This window comes from Salminus brasiliensis, chromosome 5 (genome assembly GCF_030463535.1).
Source record: "Salminus brasiliensis chromosome 5, fSalBra1.hap2, whole genome shotgun sequence".
In the NCBI taxonomy this organism is placed as follows: domain Eukaryota; kingdom Metazoa; phylum Chordata; class Actinopteri; order Characiformes; family Bryconidae; genus Salminus; species Salminus brasiliensis.
The window spans coordinates 32,370,889-32,391,773 of NC_132882.1; the positions used below are offsets into that span (position 1 = coordinate 32,370,889).

General features: G+C 42.2%; 1 protein-coding gene across 4 annotated transcripts in view; it reads left to right on the forward strand.

The window, feature by feature from the left end:
- The window catches only part of LOC140556378 (F-actin-uncapping protein LRRC16A-like), a 123,116-nt gene that overhangs the window by 94,811 nt on the left and 7,420 nt on the right, over positions 1 to 20,885 (forward strand). For 3 of the 4 annotated variants that reach the window (XM_072680221.1, XM_072680223.1, XM_072680224.1), the window contains exons 27-36: positions 4,693 to 4,868; positions 6,529 to 6,616; positions 8,500 to 8,640; positions 13,554 to 13,620; positions 14,210 to 14,403; positions 14,564 to 14,670; positions 15,072 to 15,546; positions 18,819 to 18,867; positions 19,355 to 19,561; positions 20,194 to 20,331. In XM_072680221.1, coding sequence (XP_072536322.1) covers positions 4,693 to 4,868; positions 6,529 to 6,616; positions 8,500 to 8,640; positions 13,554 to 13,620; positions 14,210 to 14,403; positions 14,564 to 14,670; positions 15,072 to 15,546; positions 18,819 to 18,867; positions 19,355 to 19,561; positions 20,194 to 20,331 — 1,642 coding nt within the window. The remainder of the gene's footprint in view (positions 1 to 4,692; positions 4,869 to 6,528; positions 6,617 to 8,499; positions 8,641 to 13,553; positions 13,621 to 14,209; positions 14,404 to 14,563; positions 14,671 to 15,071; positions 15,547 to 18,818; positions 18,868 to 19,354; positions 19,562 to 20,193; positions 20,332 to 20,885) is intronic. The other variant, XM_072680222.1, reaches the window with a different exon arrangement.

Genomic DNA, 20,885 nt, shown 5'->3' on the forward strand with positions numbered 1-20,885 from the left:
TCCCTCGTGTGCATTTTCCTTCCAAGTCTGTTAGGATTCAGAGCACAACGTCCCAGCATCATACATTTTCGAAGGCTTTTCAGGAAATCTCAGGCCGTGCTGACAAGCCTGGACGCAGCTAATATTTGCATATGCTAGTGCCTGGCTGGCATGTTGCTATGTTGGCTGAGAGGCCGTCGTTTTTCACCAAGCTTCTCCTAATTGCACGTTTCACCATTGGGAGTAAAAGCAAGGGTGGTGTGGCAGCCTCCAAACCATCAGAGTGGACTGAGTGGGGCTTTTCCAGCCTCCTGGTTTTCAGCTTATTTAGACCATGGACTGGCCGGCATACAAACAGGCTACTGTGTGTAAGGGAGCCCGGCGAACCACACAAGAGCTCTTTATTTACAGAGGCTTTGCTGAAGATGCAGCGTTGATAAATAGCAGCATTAGGAAATATACCCCCCCCACACAAACACACTACTTTAAATAGATAGAAAATGGCTGATTAGTCTATTAAATGCTGTGCTACATCAAATAATGCATATAGCAAAAGCATGAATATGGTAGTGTGCTGAAGTCAGAGATCACGCTTAAAAAAAAAAATATATATATATATATATATATATATATATAATTAATTCTAATCAAAACACTGCTGTGGGGATTAGCTGTCATAACCCACTTGCAGTGAAAACAGCAGTCCCATTTTGATTAACGGCACTTAAAGCTTTCATCTGTGAGAGGGATGAGGGGGAAAAAGCACTACTCTCGCTTCAGATCTGAACAGATCCACAGGTGTTTGTCCATCCTTCCACTTAATTCTGTGGATCTGAAAGGATGTAAAGCTGATCAAAAAGCTCTTACTGAAAAAAAGGAAATGGAAAGGATAAAAAGCTGCTGGAGCTGCTGCTGTTCTGAGTTGACAGTTGACTTACCAGCCCAGAGTCCAGACCTTAAGCTCTTCGAATGTGTTTGGGATGATTTGGATGGTGAGAAGCAGCAGAAAACTTCTGAACTTTGACTGAACTTTGGAGGTGTGAAAAAATCTCCTGCGAATTTCTGCAAAAGCACTGAGAGCGAGTCTTCTAAAAGGAATGGAAGCTGTAATAGTGTACCTAATCCCCAGTTAAAGCCCCAGCCTTATTCAGTACCTACTAATTATTCAGTACCTACTAATATAGTATCTACTAATTATTCAGTACCCACCAATCACACAGTACCAAAAAATTATTCAATAAAAATTTTTAGTGCCTACCTTTTCAGGAAGTACTAATCAATATCTACTAATTGTTCAGTACCTACAATAAATCATCTATTATTTTTTCAGTACCTATTTATTAGTCAGTTTCTACTAATTATTCAATATGTATCAATTATTAAGTACCCACTAATTTAGTATCTACTAATTATTCAGTACCCACCAGTCACTCAGTACCAAAAAATTATTCAACAAGTACTAATTTTTTTCAATGCCTATGTACTCAATAAGTGCTGTCTGTTCAATATCTACTTATTATTCAGTACCCATTAGTCAGTATCTGCTTATTAATGGGAATCTATTAATTATTCAGTACCTACCAATAAATCATCTATTTATTTACTACCTATGTATTAGTCAGTATCTACTAATTAATGAGTGTCTACTATTAGTACTATGAGTAATAGATACTACTACTAATAATAATAAAAATAATAGATAATAATAAAAATAATAGATATTCAGTACCCACCAATCACTCAGTACCAACAAATTATAAAGTACTTGTTTTTTCAGTGCCTACTTATTCAGTAAGTACCGTCTGTTCAATATGCACTAATTAGTGTATGCAAACTAATTAGAATCTACTAATTATTCAGTACCTACTAATAAATCAGAAATTTTTTTCAGTACCCATTTAATTAGCTTATCTTCTAATTCATGTATATCTACAAATGATTCAATATGCATTATATGATTTTACTAAGCATGGTGGTGGATTATGTCTACTGATCCATTAGTCCTGGAAAGGGTAAAGCTGGCAAATTAAATGTTGTGAAGTAAATCATGAAGAAATGGCGATACGAACTCCTACCTTGTATCTCCACTTTGCTGGTGCACAGTTTGAGTTGTGCTCTTTATTAAATCAGTATCTGACCACACAGACCCTCTTATATTGATATTGTTGGGACAGAGCAGCACACTCAATCCAGCAGAAACCCTGGAACACTTGTACAAGCATCACACACACACACGCACACACAAACACCCTACCATACTACTACCCATGTCTGTGTCACTGCTGTGTTGAGAATGACCCACCACTCAAACAATGGCTGGTTAACTGCAGTGCTGTGCTCAGCACTGTGTCCCAGTGGTTGATGTGGCAGTGGGTGGATGATAAACCGTGCAAGATGGTCTACAGTCTGTAACTGTACGACTGTATGGAGAACACATAAAGCATATTGTTGCTGTCGTGCAAAAACCTTTGATCTCCAAAATAGCAACTTTACAAGTCTTTTTGGAGCTTTTCTATTGGTCCAATCATCAGGGAATTTGGACACAATGTAAAAATCAACTGTCCGATTCATATTATATCAAGACGCGGAACACCGCAAAGGCTTTTTGAGTGACTTTAAAAATTATGGCTTGTAAAGTGACCCGTGAGGGGACATGCAAAGCAGATGTTTCTGATAAATGGTCACTGGTCACATTCTGGGGGTCTTCCATATGTTCAGTGCATTCCATGATGTTCACTGTCCTCTGTCTAGTTCAACCCTCTTTTGTGTTTTCCTCTCTGAGCGCTCATGCTAATGGTGCTGTAGTAACTGTTGGCTAGAGTGGTCACACAGGTTTAGTCTTGGTCAGAAGTGGATCTGAGGGCCGGCTGGGCTTTGTTTAGACTGGTTTTGATGCCCATTTTTAGATTTGAGTCTGGCTTCTTTATTATAATGTTTTTTTGTGTGTGTATGTTGGCTTGTGAGTCACTGACTGTTCTCCAGCTTGGAAACGAAGGCTGTTTTTTTGTTTTTTTTTTGTATATTTGTGCAGACGTGATGTGCACCTGATACAGGAGCATAAATCACATCTGTGGATTTAATGATCTTTTAAGAAAGAGCCTCTGTGCTCTGGCCAGGACTGCTTTTAGACTTGCAGGCGTGGGCCGAATAATGAGGACATACTTGGACATGTAACAAACTGAGGTGCTTATCAGTCAAGTCATGCAGGAGATCCCCTGCTGTAGAAGCGATACGGCTGGAGAAGCTGTTTCAGAGAACCGAGAATCAAAGGCCTGCTCGGATAAAGCAGAAAGTGCTGGCAGACGGTCATGTGGGGTGCCCGTCAAAAGTTTGGAGCTTTTTAATTGAGTACATGTCTTTCATCTTTCCAACATTCTGATCTTTTTAGTGCCTAGTTTTTCAGTAAGTACTGTCTATTCAGTATCTCCTAATTATTCAGTACCTATTAGTATCTGCTAACAAATAAAACTCTACTAATTATTCAGTATCTATTACTTGTTCAGTACCTGCAAAAATTAATTTATTTATTCAGTGCCTGTGTATTAGTCAGTATCTATTAACTATTCAATCTGTATCAATTATTAAGTACCCACTAGTTTAGTATCTACTAATTATTCAGTACCCACCAATCACTAATTTGTACCAACAAATTATTCAACAAGTACTTATTTTTTCAGTGCCTACATACTCAACCAGTACTGTCTGTTCAATCTACTAATTAATTAGTACCTATTATTCAGTACCTACTAATAAATCAGCTATTTATTTAGTACCTATTTAATGTATTAGTCAGTATCTACTAATTAAAAAGTGAAAGTGCTGGCAGACAGTCAAGTGGGGTGCCCGTCAAAAGTTTGGAGCTTTTTAATTGCATACATATCTTTCATCTTTCAGATATTCTGATCGAAAAGCTGAGGCTTAAAGGATTCAAAAATATAGGCTAATATAAAGAGTGGCATTGATGCCTGGGAACTCAAGCACAATTACAGTCAGTACATCATCTTAATTACAGTGTGTCTCAGTAGTGGAATGCTTTTAAGGTACAGATGGCCCAATACCACCTTTTTCTTTTCCAAAATCAATATTGGAATATCACATCTGCCTCAATTCACCTTTAGAACAGCTTGGTTTTCATTTGCTTGTCTTACAAATCTCCTTTTAATTGAACTACTAAAAAATTTTCAGCTGTATATGGCTGAATCCTCACAGTTCAGAGATGCCAGACGAGGCTGCAGTGGTCCTTTTTTTAATGAGGGCTAAAGTTGCAGGCCTACTGAGAAAACCCTGCAGAACAGTTCTGTTGGGACGTAGTGCCAAACATGTGACCTCTCTCCCTGCTATGTAATGAAGCCATCACCTTTTTTGGCTTTTCTCCTTTATCCATAAACCAACTTATCCACCTTGTACCCACAGAAAAAGGTTTATCCAGGTTTGTAATGCAGATATTTAAAATTAGCAGGACATAGCTATGTGAAAAACACTTAAATAAGCTTAATAATGTGCTATTTTAGGACCACTTTCATTTTTTCCCTCGTATATCCAATCTAGCTTTTCATGCAGATATCAGATACAAATCAATGTGGACAATCTAGACCGAGCTGTGTTGTTAAGGGTTGTTGATCTAAACCTATTAAAAGGTTTTTAACCTTTTGGGTCTAATGAGAAGGTTTTAGATCTTGAGCATATGCTATGTTCATTTTTGGGCTCTTCTAGACTCTGCTGGAGTCGATGGTGGACGCAGCGCAGAACCTCTGTCCGAACGTGATGCGGAAGACAAACCTGAGGCAGGACCTGATCAAGGCCAGTATGGGCAAAATGGTCGTCCCCCGCAGCTTTGTCAAGAACACCCTGCTCGAGCAGTCCGGTGTCGACATCATCAACAAGATCAGGTAATACGCGCTCTTTCAAGAATTCCTAAAACTCGACTGCACAGTGTCGATCGCTGCAGTTTTTTTGTTTGCGTTTATTGATTTCTTTTCTTTTAGTACAAATCCTCAAAAATGTAGATCTATCCAAGATCCTTGGACACCATACCTCCCCCAAACACATCCAGTGGTCAAATGCAATCTGTCAGAATAGCCACAACTATTATAGAGCAGAGGTCTTCAAATCTGGACCTTAAATTCAGTTTCCAGTCCTGGACTTTGTAATCCTTGGTAGATGTGACACTATGAACATGAACTGTTTCTTTAACTTCCAGCAAGATCAAAATCCAGAACTGGAAACTAGATTCAGGATCCAGATTCAGGGCTTTGTCCTTACTAGTTTGCCAAATTAGCCATAGATTTTTACTATTTGGACAGTGACACCATTTCAGTGGATTTGACATAAAGCAATCAATACTTCAGTGCAGATCCTATGAGATTCATTATATTTACATTTACATTTATGGTATTTAGCTGACGCTCTTATCCAGAGCGACTTACAAGGTTACTCATATTACAGGTCAGTCAATGTAGTGTTAGGAGTCTTGACCAACGACTCTTGTTGGTGTAGCGCAGCATAATCATCCAGACCAGGAATCGAACCACATGGTGTGGTAGCCCACTGGCAGGTAGTGGTGTTATCTATTGCACCACACCACACCATTACCAGGCCATTACTGCAGCTGGCCTCAGTTGCTGCTTCTTTCTGGGTTTTTCGGCTTCAGTTTTGTCCCCAGTAAGTTAAAAAAGATGGCGGTAATGGCAGTAATGGCAGTAATGGCGGTAATGGTGGTAATGGCGGTAATACTGTGCTTTTGTTAAATTCCTTGAGTTGAAACAAGGTTTGCACTTCAATCACATATTGATTGCTTCGTTTCCAATGTTCAAATCCATTGTGGTGGTTGACAGAGGCAAAATTGTATTGTTGTATCAATGTCCAAATACTAATGGACTCCAATATCTTGACAAACCAGTTCTTTTCCACTGGATATGACACAATATTTACCGATATGTCAGTTTGAACAGGGTTGGGTTGTGTTGTGGCATGATGGTATGAAAAAAGTGCCCCAGTTGTGCTTTTGTTGCCTAGTTATTGCAACTTCAGGTCTTCCAGGCACAATTGCATTCTTGCTTAAAGTGGCTGATGTTACAAGTGGCTACTTTGCCCAAGGACAGAGCGTCTGAAAGCGCCACATAAACCTCACTAATCGTAGTCGTGTGCTCTGGGTTCTGAGACACCGTCATCCCTGCGGTAGCTGAGCAGGAATAGAAACAAAGCACAGTGATACTGCAATGGAGCTCATTTTAAGAGACCTCTGGACTATTGTTGTTCACACTGCTTCACTTTTACAGCAGTACACCTTTGTGCTCCTCCTCACAGCTCTGAAGTGAAGTGAGCCATTCTGATCGCTGCAGGGGTCGTACGCCACCTGCTGTGTTTATAGAGCACTGATGGAAGCCTCCCTCTGGATCTCGCTGATGACCAGTTTATCTGTTTCTCTTCAGACAGCTGCTGCCTGGAGCTGTGTGGTTTTTATTCTATTGATCATGCTGGAGTAGAAAGAGCCTCCTCTCAATCCATTTTTTTCCCATCGTTCTGTCTTCGTCTGGTGTTCTTTTCCAGTGAGGTAAAGCTGAGCCTGGCCTCCTTCCTCTCCGACCGAATAGTCGATGAAATTCTGGAAGCGCTGTCCAGCTCACAGAATACACTGGTGAGTGGTTTCTCCCTCTTCTTTCGCTGTATGCACATGATCTCAATAACTCACTTTCAGAACGTCTGACTGTACTGGTATATTGTCGTATATCTTCAGTATTGTTGTCTATCGTCTTTGTACTCTTGCAAAAAATCCTATTGTACTATGTACTTCTGCAGATCCATCCGTGGCCTATTATTTGGTCATGCAAAGGCCTCTCTGACACGACTCACTTCTGAATCCAGCAGGGTGTAATTTCAAGCCTGGATAACCCAATTTACTTCAATTAGTGTTCGGCTCTTGACACAAGAAATGAGTGTAATAATGGGAGAATTCTTCATATGAACTGAAGTAATGCATCACTTCAGCCCTGTTATGAGCGATATTGAACAGCGGTGTTCATCAGCATGTTAGCAGATCTTCGATAACAGGTTTTATCACAGCCTGTTGGGATATTAATGTGATATCAATATGCCAACAGTGGGCTTCATTCATTAATATCTTCCTAAAATAATTCCTGCATCAGATTCAAGGTGTTATTGATATGCTTATGATTTGCTGTGCTCTTATAATGATGGATCCCATTGTTATTGTAAACTAAACAAATCCCAAATAAGTAATCATTGGTGAATGTCAGAATTGTCAGTCTGCATATTTTTTTAAGAAGAAAAAAGAAGGGTTTCCTCATAAAAATGAATTAGGCCTATTAACTTTTTCCATAATTGACATAAAGTTTATGGTCTGTAAACCTTTTATCTTTGCAGCTCCATTGTTCACGCAGTCCCAATTGCATGGAGCAGCTCATGAGATCCAAATATACAAGCAGTTGCATGCTTTGCCTGAGAGCTTTAGGACCACAAAAACACCCTGCTATTTTAATAGTTGAATAATCAAGTCTTTGGATTATTAATCCCTCATTTGCCAAATACCAAATATATAGCTTTTACATTTAGATTGAGGTTGTTTTATATATTAGTTGACTAACAGTGAAGACAATAAAGACAAATGACTTTTTTGAATATACTTGCCTTCTGTAAGATAAATAAAATTTGTGCTGCTCCCATTGACTGAATCAGATGGCACATTGGCTGAATCTGATCACCTGCATTGGTTTTTAGCCTAAACATAATTGCCTTAATTATTATTGACTTTTGAAAAGACATTTTTTCAAGACTGATCAGACTGATCAGCTGTCTGTGACGTGGACAGAGCGTGTGGATAAAAAAATTTAGCCACGGGAGCCAGAAGGCAACCATGGGCGCCGCCCGGGAGGTACTAGGGTGTGCTTGGGGGTGCTGTAGAGAATAGCCATGGCACCCCCAAGCATCTCCTAGGCGCCTCCCATGGTTGCCTTCTGGCTCTTGTGGCTCAATTTTTCATCCACACGCTCCTTCCATGTTACAGACAGCAGCTCAGTCTGTATGTTTTCACTGCAACTCTGTGACCAGATTAAGGGGAATTATTACTGTAAACAGTAAAATGTATTCCAAAGTTGTTATGGTTAAACTTTGGCGATTAATCCACAGTTCGCATGCTTCCCGAACCATTCCTAGATAGCACAAAACATCACCAACTAATGGGTTATTAAATTAGTTGACGTCAATATTAGCTGACCAAGTCGATTAGCCGCTGCACCTCTATATAACTTGATAAAATTCATGAACGATAGCCATGTTCTCCTGTGGACCCTGGGTTGCCGTCATCCCTGCAGTTCCTGAACAGTAGGGCTGGAGGAATACACTGTGATGCTGACATTAGGCTCATTTCAGGATACTCAGCCTCAGCCTCTTGTGGTGTTAATGACACTCATACTCCTATTGCAGTATTGATTAGCAAGCAGTTTCCTCCTCAGCCCTACTGTGTAATATTGAATAATAGGAGTCGCTCATATGTGCCCCCAGGCAGAGCATCTGGTGAGAAAAGGGCGCCCCCTGGTGCAGCAGGAGTCTTTGGATCTGGACGTTCCAGAGGCGAGAGCCCCAAAACGGGGCACTATGGAGCTGCTGGAGGCTGAAAGGCTGGACGACCTGGAGACCTGCATGGTGAGCTTCTCCTTATATCCATTTTTTTTGGAGGAAGCATTGGCCTGAAGATGTGCTAATGAAGTTGTTATTTGCCTTGTTGTAGTAGGCTGGATTTCCGAGATTGTGTTTACGTTGGTCTTGGCTGATCTCTCTTTGCTAGCTTTGCAGTGGGGTTGGCCCAGCAGGGTATTGTTATTTTTATAACCTCTTCATGGGTTTTTCTGCTCTATGGTGGTATTTGTTGGTATTAAGTCATATGTGTAGGGATTAAGTCTTAAAGGCAGTATTAATAAGCCTGTGGTTGTATTGCCACTTAAAGCAATATTCACCTTATTTTCATTCTTAAATGATTACCTTAAAATCATTGTGATGCTCCACAGACCTGTAATGGAGGGAATAGCATCTCTATGGCTCAGCAGGCTGCTACACTGTAGCTTTGTGACTAGATTGAGAGAATTATTACTGTAAACAGTCAAATGTATTACAACGTTGTTATGGTTAAACTTTGGTGATTAATCCACAGTTCACATACAGGAAAACACTGAGTAACTCAAGTCATATTTGTGTAAAATCATTTTATATTACTCTACTGCTTCTTTCACTGTCCGTGCCGGTGCTGGATCTCTCAGCTCGTTGAGAAATGTAGAAAAGCTTGTCTTTTAGTAGTTAAGAGGATTATTGTTTTGCAGTAAAAAGCAGAGATAAGCTAAGCAATCAAACTGCTCCATTCCAACCCACTCTTCCACTAACTGGGTGCTTGAATTAGTGTGTGCCTATTTCAGCATTTCACCTACTGTTGCAGACGGAGCCCTGGCAGCCCAGGGATTAAGGTCTGGAGAGTGTGCTGGTCAGTAAAGCGTTCCAGTGTTGGAATAGACGACCACAGATTTGTGTCAGTGTTGTGTTCTGCTTCGGACATAAAGCTCAAGGTTAGTAGGGGAGTGGACTGAAATGGACAGGAATCTCAAGAGATCAGTGTGAGGCTGCTATAATTAAAGGTGAATTCCACAGATTTGATTATAATAGCTCAATTAATGAACTTAATTAAAGAGTGGTTAATCATTCAGAGTGGTTCGATGTGAAATGTGCATGGGTTATGCATGGGTGTATATGGCCTCACTCTCTCTGGGTGGCTGCATGCTGCGGATGGCACCCTTGTGGTGCCTAATCTCAGTGATGCGTTAGTGGCAGGTACTCATAGATGCGGTGGGCTGGTTTCAGAGCACACTAACCATGACCCTCTCAGGTGCTGGCACTAGCTAGTAGGTAAGCACTGTAACGTGGGGAAACACCATGCATGTATTTTGATAAAAACTCAGGTATAATGCTGTGCATTTGTGCATCTGGGAATAATTCTGACTCCCTATGTTTCTCTGAAACAGGAAATTTCACACCGGACCACACTGGATGATCCTACATTTTAACTGCTGAATCGCATCAAAATAAAAACCTTTATGAAACGGCTGGTTTTAGACACTTGCTATCACGGATAGTTCCTTCTCTGTGATGCGTCACTACAGCATCATTACAGAGTTTCTGCATCATTACAATTACTTAGATTTGAGAAGACTGCTGCTGTTTATCTGTAGCAGTCCTCAAGTTTGTCGCTGATCGTTGAGGAAAACTACATAGATTTTTAAAATATTTAAATAAATAAATAAATTACATTTTAACATGCGATAACATGATAACATGGCCATGGAAACGTCTTATTTAGTCACTACAGCATCATTGCAGTGTTCTAAAAATGTCATATGTTTGTGAAGACTGTTGGCTAAGTAGCTAGTTGCAGATTAGTCCTCAAATTTGTGGCTAATCATTCAGGAAAAGTCTAAAAAGCTGAACAACTGATGAGCTATTTTTAACATGGGAAAACACAGTCATAAAAACCTGTAAAAATATGTTTCCTAAATGTTTGGACACTAGCTAGCATGCTAATGTACTTTAGACTGCAGTATTATGTGGTGGATGGGTGTTCAACTACCAGGTTCTCTAGCATTTGACTGGAGTATTGCGTTACAGTGAGTGCGGCAGGAGGTTCTGCCTTTGGACAGGCAACCAGGCCAGTATTTTCTTCTTTTTTTTTTTTTCCAGGCTGCAGGTGTGAGAATTAAAGCCTGGGCTTTCTGCGTCAGTCACATAGTGTCAGGTCCACTCTGAGCAGGTTAGGTTGTTCAAACAAAGTGTCACGTACTGTTTGAGACCTTTGGAAGGAAGCTCTTGGGTACAATGCCCTGCTTGTTCTGTGGAAGTCTATAAGCGATGGCTGCTATTCATTAGTGGAGATCCACCGAGTGTCACTGAGCCTGCGAGTGTGTGGTTGTATGTCTATTGTATGAGTAGTTCATTGTAATGTAAATGTGTGTAGCTTGTAAAGCTCATTCTGTGCGTCGGTATCTCTGTGGAAACTGTCTCTTTGTCTGTCCGGGTTCACAAACTGACACACATGGAGGCGCAAGTCATTGAAAAGGGACGTTTGGTTTTCAGCGACCTCCTCGTTCAGCTCCTCGCTCTCCCGCTCTCGCTCTCGCGCTCTGTTGTTCTGCTCTTCAGTTTCTTTCCTTTCTCTCTTTTTGCTCTCTTCTCTTGAACCGCTGAGCTTCTTACCTTTCTTCTCTTTCTGCCCTTTCTTCTTCTTCCTTTCCCCTATTCTTACCCCCCCCCCAATCATTTGCTTCATGGAGACTCTGTGCTGCACCAGTGTAAGTACAGGCTGTTTTACCCTGTGCCCCTTGTCTCATCCTCTCTCTATCTCTCTCTTTCTCTCTCTGCTTCCCTGTGCATAAACACTCAGATAAAGAACACTGTTGTTCACCCCCCCCACACACACTCACTATTGCCCAGTCACATCTCTCCCTGTCCTGTTCCCTCACACTCTCTTCCTCGCTGTGTCTTCTCTACCCCTCTGTCCCGCTTCTTCCCTCTTTGTCTCCGTCTGCTTGATGTGTGGTGATTACGGGGCTCAGTGTGAGTCTAAGCTCGAAGGCCCTATCTTCTGTATTGATGAAAACTGAGAGATGATTTTATGTCTCATCTTTGGGCCCGCCGTGCCAGTTCTCTTTCCCCCCCGTCGATAGAAGAGCTAGCGGGGGTCCTGGGGCAGAATTCTGGTGCCGTCTTTAATAGACTCGCATGTGTGTGTCTGTCTGTCTGTGTTTGTGTGAATGAAGACCCACAGGCTCACACCTCAGTGCACCAACATCTGTATAAGTAAGTCTTCAGCCTCCACCTTGCCGCCCCAAAATGAGAGGGAACGGAATATACAGTGGGGAAAAAAAGGATTTAGTCAGTCACCAATTGTGCAAGTTCTCCCACTTAAAAAGATGAGAGAGGCCTGTAATTGACATCATAGGTAGACCTCAACTATGAGAGACAAAATGAGAAAAAAAAAATCTGAAAATCACTCCAGTGAATGCTGGAGGAGAGTGAATGCTGAGTTGCATCCAAAGAACACCATACCAACTGTGAAGCATGGGGGTGGCTACATCATGGTTTGGGGCTGTTTCTCTGCAAAGGGACTAGGATGACTGGTCCGTGTACATGAAAGAATGAATGGGGCCATGTATTGTGAGATTTTGAGTGCAAACCTCCTTCCATCAGCATGGGCATTGAAGATGAAATGTGGCTGGGTCTTTCAGCATGACAATGATCCCAAGCACACTGCCAGGGCAACAAAGGAGTGGCTTCGTAAGAAGCATTTCAAGGTCCTGGAGTGACCTAGCCAGTCTCCACATCCAGGAGTCACATCACAAAATGAACCAATCCAACAACCCCACATGTGACCACACTGATGGAAGCGGACCACAGAACACTGAGTGAACACACATTTCAGTAAAATCCTGTAATATTACTCAGTCTGCATGCTTCTGTCACATAAACTGAAACTCTTGAAAGCTTCAGTCCTGAAACATACTGATAAGAATAATCTAAAATCAGTACAGCTAGTTAACCTTTTGATATTTCTCCATGTTTCTCCATATTAATGTCTTATTATGGTGATTATGTAGTACAGAAATATGGTGTACAGAAATATGTAGGAGTCTGTAGAACCCGTCCTTTCCATTGCAACTGATTGCCAGATCATATGTGACTCACATCCAGACTTGAGTGAAGTTTGGTCAAGATACTAGTCTCTGTCCCTTGCCCTGTCTGGTGGATTAATGTGTCCGTCATCTGCCGCTCATCTGTAATTGGTGGATTCGTGCATCAAGTCTCATTACAGTGAGAGCTAAGATTGAGGATACAGTATTATCTTATATATACATGCCTTTAAAGGTGCATTTAAGAAGATATGCCAACATTGAGGAAACGCCCTTAGACTCCAGGGGGTTAAACCTTGTTTTGTACTTTTGCAGTGACCTCAGAAATGACTTTGTGTGATGTAGTTGCATGCCTCTTGCAGTGCAGTGAGGAGGGGTCCATAATGAAGTAACACGGCTGGAAACAAGAACCAAAAAGAGCCAGGCAGCCACAGTAATGCACAACAAAGATGGGACAGCTGTTGTATACCAGTGTGAGCCAGGCCTGTTCTAGCTCTGCTGCAGCAGTGGGGAAACACTGGGACTTCAATACGCTGAGACTCTGCACATGAGACACCTGGGGATGCTTACAAGAGGGTGAGGTTACAGACTACAGACAGGACTGAGGAGCAGACAGAAAACCAGGGCCGCCAGCACGCAAGAGTTGTGGAAGTAGACAAAGACAAGGGCAAGACTAGGCACTACTGACTTACAGTAGAATCGGACACTTGAACACAGCGTAGCAAGCTGAACAGTAAGCCTGACGAGAGAGGGTAGACATTCAAACAGTGCTATTGTTCCTGTGTGGAAGGCCTGGGGAAATAAGGGTCTGTCTCAGAATATTGTAAGAGGTGTGTGAGGCGTCCAGGATCAATGCCAGTGATCATTAGTGCTTTGATCGTTGTGTTGTAGATGACCCCCAAGTCAAAAAGGAAGAGCATTCACAGCAGGATGTTGAGGCCTGTCTCCAGAGCTTTTGGTGAGTAAGATAACCATGTAGGCTTTTCTTTTTCTTTGATATTTTAACTGCCTTGGAATTCAGAATTGCAGGACTGTGTGGGCTGAATGTCAGGTGAATGGATGGGTGGAGAAATGAAAAAAACAACCCCTATATTTCTCCCTGTTTTTCTCCCAATTTGGCACTGCTGATTAACCCACCCATCAGTAACTCCCCCTAGAACTAGCAGTGCTCCTGACACTAGAGTAAGGACTAGGTAAGGACTTAACATGTCTCCTCCAATACATGCAAAGCCAGCCACATTGCTGGGTATCCGACACACTCTGAGGAAAGCAGCCGATTTCCAGAGCTTTCCCAGTGCCGGCCATCATCACTTTCAGAGTAATGACCCACCCGCAGAGAGCAAGACCAATTGTGCTCTCTCAGACTGATGGCAAAGTAGCCTGGCCCTCTTATTCTTATTTCTGATTGTCTTATATTATATGATGATTTTTCTTCCCATTTCATGTGTTTTCAATTTTTTATTTTTTTCATTACTTTAATAGTAAGATAGTGTGTTGCTAATGTTTGTAGTTGGTCATTGTTTTTTAATTGGCTTTTACTATGTCAGAGATGGAGTTTGACTTGGATAAGGCTCTGGAGGACGTGCCCATCCATGTGGAGGACCCTACACCTCCATCAAAGTTGGAGAAGAAGGCGTCCGGAGGCATGGGGGAGCTGCCGTCTGAGGAGGCCAAGAAACTCCAACATTACACCAAATTACGGCCCAAGAGGAACAAGAAGATTAACTCCAGTAGAGTTCCTGTGAGTGTCCTCTTCTTCTTACTGTAGAGTATGCTGGCGGTCCTGTGCAGCACTACTAAAAGAGTCCCAGTCGTTTAATCCCTACAGACATATGGAGATAAACTAGTACCTCAGAAATGTTGAAAATGTATTGATCATGTTCTCTAATGTGCTCTTACAGCAAATCAGCAGCACGCCACCTCAAGACGGAGAGCAAAATGGCCTCATGGGAAGGGTAGATGAGGGAGTGGATGAGTTTTTCTCCAAGAGAGTCACCAAAATAGACAAGTGAGTTCCAGCACCTGCATCCCCTCTCAGAATGCTTGCCAGGTTGTTGTTACTACCCCTTGGACTCCTGGAGTTGTTGGTGTATTGCTGTGCTAGTAGTTTACGTTAGGTTCAGTCACAGAAGGGACTATCTATCTACCCACCATTTCACTTAGTGTTCATATTTACTGCTACCAGATTGTCAGAATGTTGTTCATTTTTGGCTCAATTTTGCTCTGGTAAGAAGAACTGGTCTCAGGTATGCAGCTCTTCAATGACTCAAAGCTGGCTCGAGAGTTGCCATCAATTGGTTTGTTATATAGTTTGCCTGCAGTTCAGTGCCGTAAAAATACACAAAGCACCTGGATGCTATGCTCTGATTCCACTGGTCACTGCTCTCTCTGTCTGCCTATCTCCATCAGACGGCCCTCCCTGAAGAGCTCGGACTCTCAGGATGGCGAGAAGAAGCGCGACTCCCGCAAGGGTGGCTTCCTCAACCTCATCAAGTCCCGCTCCAGCAAGTCTGACAAGGAGAAGGAGAAAGAGAAGGAGAAAGAGAAAGAAAAGGAGAAGGAGAAGGAAAAGGAGAAAGAGAAGGAGAAGGTCCAGACCTCTGCTCAGGCTGCTCCTTTGGCCACAGAAGAGCCCTCTTCCCCTAAGGCCTCTGTGCGGAGTCCTGCAGCCGAGGCTAAGGGCAAGTCCCAGTCCTTGCCCACAGAGCGCAGCAGCAGCTCTGACCGCTCAGAGGAGCTGAAGACTCCAGACTCAGTGGACTCTGAGCCCTCGGAGGGAAGCCCTCAGGGTGGCCGGCGTTATGGCATCCAAGTAATGGGATGTGGCCTGTTGGCGGAGATGAAGGCAAAACAAGAGAAGAGAGCCACGTTCGTGACACATAAGGTGACCTCTGTGACCTTTTTATTTATGATTAACTCATTATTTGTGTGTGTGTGTGTGTGTGTGTGTGTGTGCGTGTGTATATATATATATATATATATATATATATATATATATATATATATATATATAGTTTTAGCACACGATGAAAGGGTCTTTCAGATCATGAAAGGTATGTCCAAACATTTGACTGGTACAGCCTTTTTTTTATGTTTTTATTTATTTATTTGAATAATGTTCTTGAATGTTACCAGTGGAATATTCTCTACACTGCCAACATCATGGCAAAAATAGTAAAATATCGCCATCAAGTGGCCATTATGTGACAGTGCAGTCTGTCTACCTGCCTCACCGGTTTTCTGATAGCCCATTTAATAACTTAGGGAGATTAATAAGCTGTCTCTCGTCTTTGATGCCAAGTCGATTTGCACCCCAAGTATGCCTTAGTCATGCAATATGATACTGGCCAAATGCTAAACCTCTTACAGGCCAAGTAGAAAAGCACTTTAGACGTGGTGTACAGCTTCATAAGACTGGAGAGGCTTTTAATATTTTGTACTTAATATAAAAAAATCAATGACTGTGAGGATGGACCACTGGGCTGCATCAGCTTAAAAAGTTTAAAGGGCTCCGCTAAAACTCTGCACTTTCATTTGGCAGCTTTTCAGAAGCCCATTTTCTATTATTACACTTGGGCGAAATATGAACGACCTTTCTTGTGTGCTTTGGTGTCTCCTCAGGGATGGCTGTGAAATTATTGTTAGATTAGATTACATTCTTTATTGTCCTCAAAAGAGGAAATTTCATTTCACAGAATTTAAATGGAATAAATGTAATAGTAATCTGAACAGTATAGACTGTGATATAACCAGCAGCAGTTTAACACCCTCGTATTTCAGCCTTTCTCCCCAAAGTATCCTGAAAGTATCCCCTGTTTCACTGTTTTTTGAATATGGCCCAAAGTAGAAGCACAGTACAAGCTTCCACATGACTGTTCCTACCGGTTGTAGCTGTACTGCACACTGTCCAGTTTGGAATCTGTAGGTAAATCTGTCTTAAGCCACCAGTTTGGTAGGTGGTGGCTTGAGACAGGCTGGATGGATCAGTGTCGAAATCGGAGTTACTGCGGAAGTGTATCAGTGATCTCAGCGATCGTTACATGCTCACCGACACAGAACACAGCAATCAGCTCATAATAGAACCTGCTCTGAATGGGCCATCACTGCTCCGGGGATAATGTGCCCTGTTTGGGTGCAGTGTTGCGGACGCAGTGGAAATCTCAGGGTGTTTGAGTCTGTCAGCGCTCTGAGCTGTGAACAGAGTGAACGGAAGGGTGGGAGTAGGATGTGAAATTTGATCGATCCACAGCTCAGCTTTGACAATCATCTATTAAACTGTCACACACTGATACTTCAGTATCTTAGCACCCAGTAGCTGAGCTGTGGTCAGTGCCTACCAAAAGTCCTCCAAGTAAGGACAACCAGAAAATCAGTGGCAGGGTCATGGCCATCTAAGGCTCATAGATGTGATCCACCTTACAACTTACAGGACTTTTAGGATCTGCTGCCTTCAGAGGCCGGGGGCTTCTTAGGTGGTACTTATGTTATGTCTGATCGATTGAAGCATAATGTTGCTGTTAATTTTAGGTAAAACTCTAGTGCACTCTTACTGAAGAAATGAACTTGAGGAAAGAAGATCTAGGGGGCCCTGAGTGGTCCAGGGAATGAGGCTCCATCACTATGACCAGAGGATCGCTAGTTCGCAATCCCGGTTGTTTTGGCCTTGCTGTCTCCAGGGTGGATGAATAGCACTTTCTCCCCACATCATTCCAGTGCAATGTTTGGCCGCCACTGGCATCTGCTGTCTGATGCATCAGAGCAGGGGACACTGCGCTTTGGTTGCCTTGGAAAAAGAGGCTGGCTGTGCGCGTGTTGGCGGAAGCCTGTATCAGTCTTCAGCCTCCTTGTGTCAGGAACATTACATGTAATGGGACTAGAGATATGTGTTTGATCTAGATTTAGATTCAGTGTACTATTATTTAAATGTCATTCCCATTGGTTTGTTCAATCAGTTAACGCAAAAAAAAAGAGTCATTAGAAGCGATTATGGAAATAAACAATACTTGCAGCCCTAATTTCAACATTTGAACCCAACCCAAGACTTTTGTGGTTCGATCACAGCTGAAAGTAAATCCTGCAGGGCACTAGATCTTCAAGAGTAGGGCTGAGTTTCTGCTCAGTGTGCCTGCTATTGATTTCGATAGGTCGTCCTCACACCAGAGATGACATGAGCTTTATTAAGAGTGATCGCTGTTCAGCTCTGTTGGGCCGTTATTATTAGCATGCTCCATTGGCCGTCTGTGGGTTTGAGGTGGAATGAGGCGCATAATGGGCTGCCGAAAGAGCTCCGATCTCTCTGCCTGCGTTTGCTTTTCTAGCTGCTATTAAGATCCTGCAGACGTGCAGTTTGGCTTAGTTCCCTGACTGGCTGACTGCTGTGGTGCACGTTGCCCATGCGTTTAAAAAGTGGATCATTTTCAGTGCGCGTTTGCCAGGTGTGATACATCTACTGTACTATAAACCTCTGCCTTGTACTTGCAGTAAGTAGGCACCCCACCAACTTGTAGGTCCACTATTTGAGTAATTACAGACTGAAAATGCAGTAGAAACATGCAATAAGTACTATTCAGTTGTGTATATATGCACACTAAATTGTCAAAAGTATTGGGACGTCTACACATTACACCTACAGGAGTATTAAAGACATTCCATTCTAAATCTATGGGCTTCAATATGGAGTTGGTCCTCTTTTGCAGCTCTAACAGCAGCTCTAACAGCTGCTCTATAACTTTCCGTGGTCTGCTTCTTTGTGGCTGAGTTGCTGAGGTTTCTAAATGCTTCCGCTTTTCAATAACACCATTCACAGTTGTTTGTGAAATATCTAGGAGGGAGGAAAATTCACCAACAGACTTGCTGCAGTGGTGCCATCCTATTACAGTACCATGCTGGAATTCAGAGCGCTCCTTAGAACAACTGTTCCTTCACTAATGTGTATGTGTAGGCAGACTGCATGACTAGTGACTAGTGCTTAATTGTATACACCTGTGGCAATGGGATCGAATGAAAATCCTTAATTTGATGATTAAGAGGTGTGTCCCAATACTTTTGTCCATATAGTGTATGTGTGGAGCATTATCATTTTTTGGTAAATCGTTAAAATAAAAATATTGATGACTGACTATGTTAACCAGCTAACCAGCTTTTATGATCTTGCAGGTATCAGACACTTCATCTAGTCCGGACAAGGCGGACGGACCTCCGTCAGGTAAGGGAGCCATGCCCTGTAATTAATCCAAATATTTCCTGTGCAGATGCTGAACCCGGAATATTGGAATTACTACTAGAGGGATTTTACCCCCTTTCAAATTTGCCACATCCCACGTCAGTAATGATTCTGTCACATTTTTCCTGCTATAAAACAAGCCATAAAAATAACCTCAGGTTATAGTATCCCATGTGCACTGTTCAAAACCTGCACCAATAGAGAGGTAAGAAATGCTACACAGTGATATAAGTGATATATGGATCATACCACCTAGACTCTGCCTAGACAAGACAGAATCTGCCACTCTCAAACAGTGAGCAAAAGATGGTTCTGTTAAGTAGTAGGGCTGAATTTGCCAACAAACCTACAGTTGTTTAAAGAAATCTACTGACTTTTAATTGGTTGATAACTTTTGCAAATTACTGTGTATCCTGAGGACAAAATTCTGTAGTAGTGTTTGTAAAGCTGATTTCCCCTCTCTCTGTAGGTCTCAGCAAGTCTGAGGGCAGTGGCACTGTGAGCTCCCCAGAAAGAGTGCCACGTGTCGGAGGTGAAGGCAAGCCTGACACAGCACCCAAACCTAGAACCTCTGGCCCTACAAGCCCCAAACCACCTCCCCAGAGTTCCAAGCCTGCCTTGGCTGCAAGACCCGCCATTCCACAGAAACCCCGTACCAGCAGCAGCCGCAGTATAGGTAGGTTACCTATTTTGCATCATATCTCACTTAAAGAATGTGAGTAAGTTATGATCAGTGCATGGCCCAGATTCGTTCTGAATGAGAACATATATTGCAATATTTAATTTCTTAGGGTAGGAAGGGTAAAAGAATGAGTAAGAGTATACAGGTATATTCCTATGCACTTACAGTTCACTTTTTACAGCCATGTACAGTTTATCCACATGTACACACTCACTGGTCAGTTTCTGACCACAAAACTCGACGTTGACCTGAAGATCAGTGGGTAGTAAGTCGTTCTCAACACAGCAGTTACACTGACATGGTAATGTGTGTGTGTCTTTGCATCAGGCCCTGAATTATTATGGAGTTTTCAACACTTGTCAGTGCTAGGCTGGCAATCGTCCACCATCCACCACCAGCTCTGTGGTCAGACACTGACCATTGATGGAGGGACAATACAAACCGTAGATGAATTGAAGCATTTATACAATCCAAAACTCATACATGAATGTAGTGTAAATAACGCAGATGTTTAATCATGTGTCTCTTTACAAATCATGCAGTACTGTACACCAGTCTGGTGAGTTCACAAGGTGAACATTGAGAATTTGGTAATTGCGAGATTGCTAATTATGTTCTTCTGCCAGAAGAGGGCTCAGAGTCCCCTGTTGGAGGTCCCAAGGCTCCAGGCTTGGTGTCAACTCTGAGGAAAGCTCCCTTAGATAAGGAAGGAACATCCAGTCCTCTACAGAGCAGCTCAGCCTCCAAGAACTTCGCTCAGGAAGGTAGGCTTCCAACAAGTGGGGGACTGTACACACAGATGTACAGGTGTCATTGTTGGAGAATACACTATCTGAAAGTCTCTACACAGGCTTGGGTATACATTTATGTAAATTATATGCAGTGAGAATTCTTCTTTACAAAAACATTACTACTGAAGAAGCTCACTGGAAACAAGTCAAGAAGCTCACAATTTTACTGCAAGGATACAAGTATCTGATGGGTTAGTTTGGAGGCACTTGTAAAGAAAAACGTACACCACACCTTATAGAGCCACACAAGCCACAATTTTGACAATTATATTACTTTAAATATTCAGTACATATTTTTAAGAAACTAAAGAATATGTAAGTTTTGGAAGAGGGAGGAGGGGGGAGGGGGGTTCGACCAATCCCTTCTGTAAAATGTCTCTGTCTGCAGTCACATCATCTAGACAAAAAAAGTAAGTGAACCTTTATCTACGTGTTTAGTTATAGACAAACACAATCTAACCACACTAATAATACACCTGTTGTACTGTATGTGTCTTTGATTGGGAACATCAAGTAAACGGCCACAG